The sequence below is a fragment of the Aegilops tauschii genome, chromosome 2 (genome assembly GCF_002575655.3).
Source record: "Aegilops tauschii subsp. strangulata cultivar AL8/78 chromosome 2, Aet v6.0, whole genome shotgun sequence".
Taxonomy (NCBI): Eukaryota; Viridiplantae; Streptophyta; class Magnoliopsida; order Poales; family Poaceae; genus Aegilops; species Aegilops tauschii.
In genome coordinates, this window is record NC_053036.3 from 301,346,897 (window position 1) to 301,359,366 (window position 12,470).

Genomic DNA, 12,470 nt, shown 5'->3' on the forward strand with positions numbered 1-12,470 from the left:
TTTACTCTTTAAAAAATGTAGAATAATGGCAACGCTTATAAAGAATTTTCTTTAGGGAATTTATTGAATTATCCTTCCATCAACATGGAGAAGGGCTTTGTCCAGCCCGTGTTAACATGTAATGTAAGTTCATCCTTATCAAGCCTTCAAACTTTGTTCTAGTATAGAGTTGGATATGCATCATTTCCTCCACTGTTGTTTACTTTGTTGTTTACATCTGATTGGATGTTTGCAACAACTACCAGTTTTAACTTGTAGTTGTAAAAACATGTTCCTTATGCAGAACAGATCCATTTATTTGCTTATATAATTGTGAAACCTGTTACGTGTCTCCTTGTTTCTCTTTCAGAGTCGTATCTCTTATGCCAGGCAGAACTTTACAGAAGAGAGTGAGCCAAATCATATTGAGGATAGCGAGATGACCCCCAAGGTCCTGTCTTGATGAAGACAGTGAGTTGAAGCTACTCACCAGCAGGTGTGAGACAACCTCTGTGCAGTCGCTGCCTCAATCAGTTCGACTTCTTCAGTCTCAACTTAAAGCTGAAAGGCTTGCTTCAGCTCAGCTCCGACTTGAAGTCAAAGATGCAAAGAAGATGTCAGAGGACTGCCTTGCGCACTATGGTGTCATACAGCTAGGGATGGAGCATCTATCGTTGACACAACTGAGGTCTCATCAGCTTGTTCGGCTGCTTGCGGGGCCCCATCCTGGCCAGGCCTAGTGCCTTCTGAAGTGCTCTCAGTTTTGTATATTCTTTTGTGGGTGCGTTTATATGCACTGGTGGCGACCTTTGATGCACAGTGTGTGTAATCCGCGGTCACGTTGCTCTTTATTATCACCGGTAGCGAACTTTGATTCCCAGTGGATGTAATATGCCGTAATTTCTTTATTGTATAGTCTAGGTTTATTCTTTGGTCGGTATGTTGTAATTTAGTCTGGAAGGTTCGGTGGATCTCAGTGTTGTCGGTCTTCAGGCCGACCCGTTACTCATATGGGCCAAAACGCGGGCCTATAATCATCTTGGGCCATTAGCAGGTCTAAATCTATAGTAGTTTCCGGCCTTTAACAAGCTGAGTAAAGTTCTAGCCAGCTGGGCCAGAGAATACCATGGGCTTTTAACAGGCTAAAACCTAGATTGGGCTAGTGTTGGGCCAGAAAAATCACGGGCCAATACAGGCCGAAACTGCCTAAGGCCCATGTTTGGCCCAAATAGGACGAGCAGTTAACAAGCCAAAATATATCTCGGGCCTGTTTGGACCAATAAAATTATGGGCTTTAAGCAGGTCGGTATCCACGCGGGCCATAGGCCCAAAAGTGTCACCGGCTATTATCAGATGGGCTGTAAGCAGGCCGGATTCAACGCGGGCTGTAATTAGGCCCAACTGTTCCATGGGCCATTAACAGGGCGATAGGCCTGTTGGGCTGAAATTTATCCACGAAGACTACGGGCCGTTAAGAGCCCTAAAGTTACTTCAGACAAGAAATAGCCCAGTTTCTGCATGGGCCGTTAAAGGGCCTAAAGTTAAACCGGGCCGACAACGTCCCAGATGCACCACGGGCCGCTAACAGGCCGAAACTATTATCGGGCCGACCTGGTTAACGGGCATTTAACAGGATGAATACAAACCTGTCTTAGAATGGGCCCAAATGAACACTGGCCTGTTAACGGGCCTGATCCAATATGGGCCGTAATTTGGCCCAAAACACGGCAGGCTGTGAACGGGCCTGATCTGCTATGGGCCTCAATTTGGCCCAAAACATGGCAGGCTGTTAACGGGCCAGCCCACTAGTGTCTGGAAAAACATGGTGGGCCTTTAGCTGGGCTGGCCTTTTCACTGAAATGGGCCTCTGTTGGGCCGTGCCATGTGCCGACGTATCATAGGCGCCTCCTGTCCAATGAGTGGATGACATCTGTCCCAACGGTGAGCAAACACGTGTTTCCTCCAGCCAATGAGAATTTTACACGTGGAAAATCCCCATTGGTCCGGGCTGTTAATGGGTTATCGGATCAAAAACCGGACCCGATAGCTTAATGGCGACCCGTTATGGTCGATGCCACGTGTCGGTCACCCTTGACGAAAGCACTTCTATGGCGCGCGATTTATCATCATGGAAGTGGACACTTTCGTGATGATAATTTTGGTGATGTCATGGAACACTTCTACGACAGCACAGGTATGACTATCTTGATTCTATCATAAAAGCGTCATGGATGTACATGCATGACAAAAAAGTGACCTACTGTGACAAACACGTATCATCACGGAAGTGTATTTTTTTGTAGTGCTTGCCTCTGTGTCTGGCATCATGGGCAGCCCATGCCATGGCCTATGAACATCTGTCCTCTTTAGCCATTCCCATCTTACTCGGAGTGCAATGACTTGCCACTTGAGGTTTTTGATAACTAAGCCGCCGAATACTTTTGGCCGACAAATTTTATCCCATGCCACAAGACATTGGCCACCGTTGCACTTGTCTTTTCCAGCCCAAAAGAAATACCTCATCCACTTGTTTATATCCTCCAGAACCCACTCCGGTGCCTCATTTATCATCAGGTGGTGCCACAATGACCGACTGCACCAGGATTAGACGTCCCGGTTTCTGGATGAGCCCTCTTTGCCAAGCTGGCATGAAATGTCGCACCTTGTCCAGCATGGGTTGCCACTGAGCTCGAGTTAGGCTCTTTATCGTGAGTTGTAGCCCGAGGTATGTACAGGGGAACTCCGACATATCACATTGTAGCATGTCCGCCACTCTGATTTTGTCCTCCACGCTACCCCTTATAAGCACTGTCGTTGACTTGCGTAGTTGACCTTAAGGCCTGATGCTTCTCCGAACACTGTCAGAATTTTTCTAACTGCAGCCAAATCTTGCATTGAAGGCCTAACAAACATGGCCACATCATCGGCGTATATGGACACACTTTGTGTCGGCGTGATCCCGGGGAAAGTGCTAAGAGCTCCCGTCTCCGTGGCCTTGTGTATCAATTCCGAAAGGGCCTCCATGGCTATGACAAATAACATCGGCGAAATAGGGTCCCCCTGTCTCAAGCCACAGGCATTCATGATCTTCCTCCCCGACACCCCATTGACAACCACCTTTGTGCTGGCCGACTATAGCAGCGCTGCCATCCAATCCATCCACCTTTGTCCAAAGCCCATCGCTCTTAGAACCTCAAAAAGAAAAAGGCCAGGAGAGGGAATCAAAGGCTCGCGAGATGTCCAACTTTATGAAAACGCTCGGGTGTTCTTCTCGCGTGAATTTTCCTCGCCACTTGACGAACCAACAGAAAGTTGTCGTGAAGATGTCTTCCCTTGATGAAGGCGGACTGGTTCATCGCCACTAGCTCATGCATTTGTAATCGGAGGAGGTTGGCAAGTACTTTTGCGAAGAGCTTCAGGATGTTGTGTATTAGACTGATGGGCCTGTAGTCCCCTATTTCTTCAGCGTCGGTTTTTTTTGGGGATGAGGATGATATTTGGTTTGTTTAGTTTGGCGAAGCCTCTAGTGTCTCCAACGAATAGCTTCATCAGTATTGCCATGACATCCGGTTTGATGATCTGCCATGCTTTTTGAAAGAAGGCTCCAATGCATTCGTCCGGCCCCGGAGCCCGGTCCGGCGCCATCTCCTTAATCACCTGCCAAACTTCCTCCTCTGTGATCATTTCTTCTAAGCAGTGCAAGTCCTTAGCCTCGATCCCCAGATATTGCAAGTTGAGAGTGTTCTCCCTAGCTTGCGCCGTCCCCAACAGCCTCTCATAGGCCTCGGTGAAGACCTCCACCTTTCTCTCTTGGTCAGTAATGATAGCGTCGCCAAGCTTGACATGCGCGATGAAGTTCTTGGTCCTCCTCCCATTAGCCATTGCCTGGAAAAGCTTGGTGTTGGTGTCTCCCTCTCGAATCCATCTAAGTCTAGAACGTTGTCGGTCAATTGTCCTTTCTAAGGCCGCCATGCCCAGGAGCGCCTTCTTGAGAGTACGACGAAGCCATGCTTCCTCCGTGAGCAACACTCTATTCTCTTGCGCAATGTCCAATCTATGAACAGCCCATGTAGACACTCTCATCGTCAGTTTAACATTTCCGTTTTTACGCTGGCCCCATGCTTGTAGGGCCACATCCGAGTTGCGCAGCAGCACATGAAGCCTCTTGAACGAGTCTACTATCATGGGATCACATACCTAGGCCTCCCTCACCGCCTCCTCGAACCCCTCCAGTTTGGTCCAGAATAGCTCGAATCTGAAGCGCTTTTTGGGGGCAAAAACCCACACTCGTGGTAAGGTGTAAGGGCGTGTGGTCAGAGACTCCCATGGACAGCGCCTGCAGCAGGTAATCGGCATTGTCCAGCTCCCAGTCCACCGTCACGAGGACTCTATCGATCTTGGTAAGCGTGGGTGATTCCCGCTCGTTGGACCACGTTTACTTTCTCCGGTGCATGTACATCTCACGAAGCTGTTGGTCCTCCCCAAATTCCCTAAATTTGTTCACCATGCTCCTGTTAAGATTGTTGTTGCTTTTCTCTGAAGCTTGTAGTATCATGTTGAAATCGCCTAACATGAGCCAAGCTCCAGGGCATATCACGCGTCTCATCCTAAGCTCCTCCAGGAATTGGCACTTGCGCTCATCCCCTTGTGGTATATAGACCACCGAAATCCACCAAGGATCCCAAGTTTTGGTGCGCACCCGTCCCATGACAAAGTTCGTGTTGAATTGAGTGGCTTCCACTTCCAACACCGAGCTATTCCAAGCTAAGAGCACTCCACCGCGAGTCTCCAACGCCGGCAAGTAAGCAAAGCCATCAAAAGACGGCCCCAAACATTGCATAACTATGAATCGGTCTATTACATCCATCTTAGTTTCTTGAAAGAAAATCAAGTTGACCACTAACGTGCCCACAAATTCCCACACCGCCTTTTGTTTTGCCAGATTGTTCAAACCGCGAACATTCAAGCAAAGCACATGTGGGTGTAGATCCATGAAGGAACGTACCCCAACGTCGCTAGGTGATCCTAGCTAAGCACACACCATTACTGTGTTTTGTGCCTCCATTTCCTCCGCCGACGGGATCGTCTTGCCAAAGAGTGTCGCGATGATCCGGACATGTTGCTCGCGCAGCAGCGAGTCAAAGAGCGCCTTGAGTTCGTGCAGGTCGTCCAGGACCATGCCTAAGGCGTGGAGCAGCACATTCTCCACGGGTGTGTCTCTGGGTCTCTTTGTCGCCGTGGTCTTCTTGGAGGCCCTGGTGGTTCTCTTGGAAGTGAAGGGTTCAGCTTCCGGGCGAAGTTGCGATGCCTGCACCTCCTTGACAAGCGGTGGGGCGAGGCGCTTGATGATGTTCGAGCAGAAACTCTTGAGCTTGCCATATGCCACCACCTCATTGGTTGTCATCCCCTCTATATCCTCCCTCTGAGGTGCGCAGACCAGGCTCCTACATGCATTGGTAATGAGCTCCGTCTCCTTTTCCAAGCCCATCTGGTGTTCAGATTCCAGGCCCTCCAAAACTCTCAAAACGGACGTATCTATCTCAGCAGTTGCATGTGCATGGCTCCCATCAATGTGGGGCCCTCCTCCACCACTGGCTGGGCCTCAACCGCAGTGGCTTTGTTTGTTCCACCCTCTACCGAGCAGCATGCAACCTTGTCATTCTGTATGGGCACACGTGATTCCAGATTCATTGGGCCCTCCCACAACTCTTGTGCAGCTGGGCCCTCCTGACTCCCCTTGTCGCTATCCTCTGGACGCGTTGCCTATGCTACTGGGCCCTCCTGGCCCCCCTTGTCACAATCCTCCCGACGCGCTGCCTCTCCGCTGTGGGTTCTGTGCTCGCCTTGCACGCTGGTTAGGAGCCCGCCCACCTGCTCGTCCTGCAGCGGGCCCGCACCAACGGCTCCCGGCTAGCTGCTGCCGGCTGGGCGGCGGATCCGAGGCCGCGTGCCCCACCGGTCTCATGATTGGCGTGGCTGCCTCCAAACGTGCAGGCCCCTCCCTCGTAGCATCTCCCCCGCCCATCGAATTTGAGACTCCTTCGTGGCGGCCACTCGAACGCTCCGTGGGCCCTGGTGCAGTAGTGAGCTGGTCAAAAGCCGGCTGTCCTCGCGTTATCCTGTCCAATGCCATCACACGTGGGGGCCCCCGACTGGCCTCGGCCGCCGTGCCCATTGGGGGGAGACGCCATTCCGAAGCAAGGGAACCGCACCGGCCAATCGCAGCGCCATGAACGCGGCGGCGCCCCCCCTGTCTTGGACTCCAAACTGCCATGGCGATTTGTGCAACCGAGCTCCTGAACACTGATGTCTCCATCTTGCTCTGGAATGCCACTCTGCCCGCTGTCCGACCAATCATCCAAGAACCACGGCTCACCACCGTTGCGAAGATCCATCACCGCTGTACGCGCGGCACAGTAAGGCTGGCCATAGTGGGGGTAACATAAGTAGTATCATGCACTTGGAACTCGCAGACATGCTTATGTGGCAGGCAATTAAAGAAGAAAGAGATGGTTATAGTAACATAGGTAGATACTGTAACATAATAAATGTGATGCTACTATGTGTCATGCATGGCAATAAATGAGACCACCTATGATATTAATCTATAATACTATGCACTATAGAGGTAGTAATATAAACTAGTAACATATGCATGTTACTAGTCTAAGTTACTCCCCACTATGGCCAGCCTAAGAGATGAATTGACAGAGAGGAAGGATCCACGTCGCTTCCTGCGTCCTACGTGGCAGCAGCAAAACACGCAAATTAGCCGACCATCCCCGCCGTCCGATCTGGCGCGCATCGCCAATCCCGCAGCCCTCGCTTCCTCGACACGACCCCTGTGCCCACTGCCAAAGCCGGGCGCGCAGTTTCACGTGGGCCACATGTCAGCCGCACGAGCCCCTGCCCGCCTCGGCCATCTCCGGCCATCTCCTCTCCTCCACCAATCCTCCTCCGATCCAATCCCCGAGTCTCGACGCCGCCGCATGCCGCCGTTGCTGCCGCCGTTTGCCTAGGCCTCTGCCGCCCCCATCGCCGGCGCGATGGGGAACACCTGCGCCGGCCCCAGCGCCACGGCGGACCGCCACGGATTCTTCAGCACCGTCTCCGTCGCCGTACTGTGGCGCCCTGGCGCCGCCCGTGCCGAGCCGGCGGTCCCACCGCCCGACTCCTGCCCCTCCATGTGCTCCTCCACCTCGTCCGCGGGTCCCGATCTCGACGACTCCGACCTCTCCTCTCCCTCCTCCGACCCTAACAAGCCCAAGGTAAAGCGCGTCCAGAGCGCCGGCCTCATCGCCGAATCCGTCCTCAAGCGCGACTCGGAGCGCATCAAGGACCTCTACACCCTAGGCAAGAAGCTGGGGCAGGGCCAGTTTGGCACCACCTACAAGTGCGTCGAAAAGGCCACGGGGAAGGAGTTCGCCTGCAAGTCCATCGCAAAGCGGAAGCTCGTCACCGAGGAGGACGTCGAGGATGTGCGCCGCGAGATCCAGATTATGCACCACCTCGCCGGCCACCCGAACGTGATCTCCATCGTCGGGGCTTACGAGGATGCTGTTGCCGTGCACCTCGTCATGGAGCTCTGTGCGGGAGGGGAGCTGTTCGACAGGATCATACAGCGGGGGCACTACTCTGAGAAGGCCGCCGCGCAGCTGGCTAGGGTGATCATTGGGATTGTGGAGGCTTGCCATTCTCTTGGGGTCATGCACAGAGACCTCAAGCCAGAGAATTTCTTGTTTGTCAACCAAAAGGAGGACTCGCCACTCAAGACCATTGATTTCGGGCTCTCTATCTTTTTCAAACCAGGTCTGGCCTCTATCCTTGGTGCTGACTGTAGTGTAGAACGTGCATGACATTTTGCTGGTGCATTTTTTTATATATATCATGGACAGTGCTAGCTTGAGCTGCTATTTTGCTAACTTAGCCAGGTGGATGTGTTGTATTGGTGCACTTGCAGCTTTTAGTTGAGAATCTTTATTTAATACGAGCTGTTGAATACTATTGTGCTAGACTGCTAGGATTATTTGAAGTGTTCTTGATCGAGTTTTCATGTCTAGTAATGGACTCATAATTCCAGTTTCAGGGATAAATACATTGTGTGACAGTAGTAATACTTAAGCGTCTTCAAGTATAACAGTAACTTGGAGACACAAGCTTGTAATTTGTGAGAACTTAATTTATGTCGCTGCACTTTAGATAAGAGTAATTTGGCCCTTCTTTGTCCATGTGTGAATGTGAAATTGCTGCTCAAGTTTGTGTACTTACACAGGAAGGTAGACGTGGAGTTTTATGTGATGATAAGATTGAGGCCCTGTTTGTTTCAGCTTCAGTTGGCTTCGAATCACCTGTAGATTCGCTTCACTGGCAAAGCTAATCCTGCGGATCAGACTTGCCACTGAAGTACACCTGGATGTGCTTCAGGCAATTGTGCTGAAAATGGCCCAAATCCAGATTCAGCTTCACTGGCAAAGCTGATTCCAAATAGCTGTTCATTTCGGCTTTTGATTTTTCTTACGAGAATCTGCTGCCTAAAGCTGACAAACAGGGCCTGAGTTTCTGCACAATCACAAAACCTGCGACCAAACTCCTATGCAAATAGTTATGAATATTGACTATTGAGTCTAGATACTGGTTTAATTAATTGAACAAAAACCTTCAGATGATGTCAAATGGACAGTACTCGTTTGATTGCATATACTTCGTAATGCTACATTGACTAAGAATATTATCATTTTATCCCACAAAGGGTCATCAGTGCATATCATCACCAATTGAATTTCTTTTATTTGCTCACCTGCTATGGCAGCCATATGAAATCATAAAGAATATCATGATATCTGAAAGACTTTCATCTCGGAAATATATGGCTTTTGAGATTGTATACACGATCCAGGTGTGGAGTATATGGTTATGGCAAGTGATGAACCTTCAGATGACCAAACTCCACGCAAAGTTCTGAATTCTTGAGCATGATGTCATATGATTGTGGTGACTGGTGAGCCTATTTTGGAAGTGCAACCGAAATGGATGGCTTCCGCCTTTCTGTTCCGGCTTTTGGCTATGGAATGGGTATTGCAGACCACAGTTTTTTAGAAATAAAAGGACATGCATGGTCATGCACATTGATAGTTGAAGATTTTAGAATGTTACACCTTACAACCTATACATATTCAGAGAATGGAAACTGCTATGGAAGTAATCACTATTCCTACAAATCTTCCTGTGCAATATGCATTAAAATGATTGCTTTTACAGGTGGAATTTATTCAGATGTCGTTGGAAGTCCTTACTATGTCGCCCCTGAGGTTCTGCTGAAACAGTATGGCTGCGAAGTGGATGTTTGGAGTGCCGGAGTAATAATTTATATCTTGTTGAGCGGGGTCCCTCCATTCTGGGATGGTAAGCATGCATCTAGTCTTCTAGCCACATTATTAAACCTCATCCTTTTACACAATATTGACAGTTATCCGCTTCTTTATTTTATTGTGGATGCTGGTCTCTTTTTCAGAATCTGAGCAAGGGATATTTGAACAAGTTTTGCAAGGTGATCTTGATTTTTCATCCGAGCCTTGGCCCAGTATCTCAAAGAGTGCAAAGGATTTGGTTAGGAAAATGCTGAACCGTGATCCCGGAAAGAGATTGACTGCACATGAAGCTCTATGTGAGTACATCGAAGCATAAACACCACTTCGCGTTGAAACTACTATTTTGCCATCCAGTGTCGTATTCGCATCAGTATTTATTGTAGTGAGCCATCTTTACATTGGCAGGTCATCCTTGGGTTTGTGTTGATGGAGTTGCTCCTGACAAGCCACTTGATTCTGCTGTCTTAACTAGATTAAAACAATTTTCAGCAATGAATAAACTAAAGAAGATGGCCCTTAGAGTGAGTATTGCAGTAAATTTTCCTTTGGTTTTTTACCAAGCATATTGATTAAGCATGTTCAGTATTGATGCTATCGTTAAACTGGGTTATGCGTATAGGTAATTGCCGAGAATCTGTCTGAAGATGAAATTGCAGGATTGAGAGAGATGTTCAAAATGCTCGATACTGACAATAGTGGCCAAATCACATTGGAGGAACTAAAAACTGGCTTGCAGAGAGTTGGTGCCAACTTAAAAGAGTCAGAAATCGCAACTCTAATGGAAGCGGTAACTGTTCTAACATATTTATCGCAGCATGGCACTTGTATTTTCAGTTGTATGCTTTCTAAGATAATATATTGCTTGTTATCAAGCCCTACAAGCTCAAGAAAGCTTTCTTAAATTAGGGTTCTTGAGACATCTATAGCTTGACAGTTGGGCATAGCATTCTTGACATTGGTACTCCCTCTGTAAAGAAATATAAGAGTGTTTAGATCACTACTTTAGTGATCTAAACACTTACATTTATTTACGGAGGGAGTACTGTTTACTTGTAAAAAGATCATAAGCTCTTGTATTTCTTCTAAACTTCTGTGGTTCTGAAATTTTCACTGCCATGTGAGAGTATCCCTTTCATGTTCTGGCAAAAGACTGCACTTGAGGAGTATTAGCTGTACATGTACTACTTGTATTAGATATGAGACATGTTCATTAGGCCTTGCTTGAACGAAGATATGTGTTGTGCAATTTTCAGGCGGATATTGATAACAGTGGGTCAATTGATTATGGGGAATTCCTTGCGGCAACATTGCATCTGAACAAGGTCGAGAGAGAAGATAATTTGTTTGCAGCATTCTCATACTTCGATAAAGATGGCAGTGGTTACATTACTCAAGATGAACTGCAAAAAGCATGTGAAGAGTTTGGTATAGGAGATGCACATCTTGACGATATTATCCGAGACATTGATCAAGACAATGTAAGTAGATTTATTCTCATTATGAAATGTATTAGATACTAGAGATAAAGAAGTTTATCCCCTTTTCTGTCTCCAGGATGGCCGGATCGACTACAATGAATTTGTAACAATGATGCAGAAGGGGAATAATCCACTAGGGAAAAAGGGACAAGGGCAGATGAGCTTTGGTCTTAGGGAAGCATTGAAGATACGCTAGTGGTAACTGATCTGTGCTCTTTCACCTTGCTCACTTTATGTTGGATGTTTGATTTATATAGTGCCTTACTCCTCATCAGATTTTTTTTTTAACTGTCCACAGTCCATTGTTTGGTCTTTGTGCCCCAGTCATTTGCTATGCTAATGATAGTGTGGCCTGAAGGATCCGCCCCTCACGATCTGGACAATTCCTGTTCCAGCTAACCAACGCAGGGCAGGATTACTGAACTGTGAAGCCAACTAAAGAAGGAATTCTCTAATGGAGTGAGCAAAGAGCGATTCTAGATGATTGTGCCATTTTTCAATCAGAAGGGATCACCATGCTTGTAGATTGCATGCATCTAATTTTGGCATTTCAAGCGATGGAGTCAGCAGACTGAGTATCCGGTAACTACAGCTGAGCATGAATTAGAGTACCCAAGTTCAGTGACAGTATGACTATAAAAATATAAAAATGTATAGGAGAGAAAAATATGTAATTAGTGAAGCTCTTTATATGTCCACCGATCGCACGGATACTCCCTGCATTCATAAATACAAGTCTTTTTAGAGATTCTAATATGGACTACATACGGATGCAAATGTGTAGTACTGAATCTGAATGGAAGATAGAAGCTGATGTTTTTTTTTCTTGTGCTTGCTCTAGATTCCCATGTTGGTCCTCATAATTCTTATGTGGTTGTTCTGATCTATCAGTAGGGCATGTCAAACAAAAAGGTAAAACAGTAAAAGTACCACGTAGGGAAGCACGGCTGTAGCGTTCAGTAAACGCATCAACACCATTCAATCGAAATGAAATATTAGATACTCCTCCATTCCAAAATAAGTGACTCAACTTTGTATCGTGCTTTTTATTTTACGAGAGAACTTTCAATCTATTCACCTTTAATCATAATAGTAATGACACAAAAAATTATTTTACGAGAGAACTTTCAATCTATTCAAAAAAAAAAGTAATGACACAAAAAATAATAAAAATTATCATGTGTATCATGCTTTTTGTTTTGCGAGAACTTTTGATCTATTCACTTTTAGTCATGATTGTACGTAACACAAAAAATAATAAAAATTATCATGTTTGACCCTCTCAGTCAAAAGGGTCATGGACAAAAAATAGCATGTTTGACCGTCTCGATTAGAAGGGGTGTCGCATACTGCACGATTGTCCACCCCCAATTCACGCTAGCGCGATGGATTGCATAGATCCACCGAGGGAACGATGCATCGCACTGGGAGGTGGCTGCATGCGACGAGTGCGCGAGCACGAGATGTGATCAATTCGAAACTCGTGCTCGTCAGCGAAATTTTGGGCCTACTAGTCAGAACCTACCCCCCCTCATCCCTATACCCCCACTACCCCCTCCCCTTCTCACACCTTCCTATCCAAACATAAGCCTAATCTCCTTCCCCCGCGATCTCCTTCCATCCATGGCGTGATATCGACATCAAT

The 12,470-nt window shown here is 47.5% G+C and overlaps 2 protein-coding genes across 2 annotated transcripts; one reads left to right on the forward strand and one right to left on the reverse strand.

Annotated features, from left to right (window-relative positions):
• Window positions 1-3,441: 3,441 nt before the first annotated feature.
• On the reverse strand, window positions 3,442-4,164 carry LOC141040964 (uncharacterized). Its single transcript, XM_073507075.1, has one exon. The coding sequence runs from the start codon at window positions 4,162-4,164 to the stop codon at window positions 3,442-3,444; it is 723 nt and encodes a 240-aa protein (XP_073363176.1).
• A 2,614-nt stretch (window positions 4,165-6,778) lies between these two features.
• On the forward strand, window positions 6,779-11,579 carry LOC109732270 (calcium-dependent protein kinase 17). The gene is made up of 8 exons (XM_020291466.4): window positions 6,779-7,788; window positions 9,238-9,381; window positions 9,491-9,643; window positions 9,753-9,868; window positions 9,967-10,134; window positions 10,601-10,825; window positions 10,902-11,023; window positions 11,124-11,579. Exons 1-7 carry the CDS (start codon window positions 7,026-7,028, stop codon window positions 11,019-11,021), a joined length of 1,689 nt encoding a protein of 562 aa, XP_020147055.1. The 5' UTR covers window positions 6,779-7,025; the 3' UTR covers window positions 11,022-11,023; window positions 11,124-11,579.
• The last annotated feature ends 891 nt before the right edge of the window (window positions 11,580-12,470 follow it).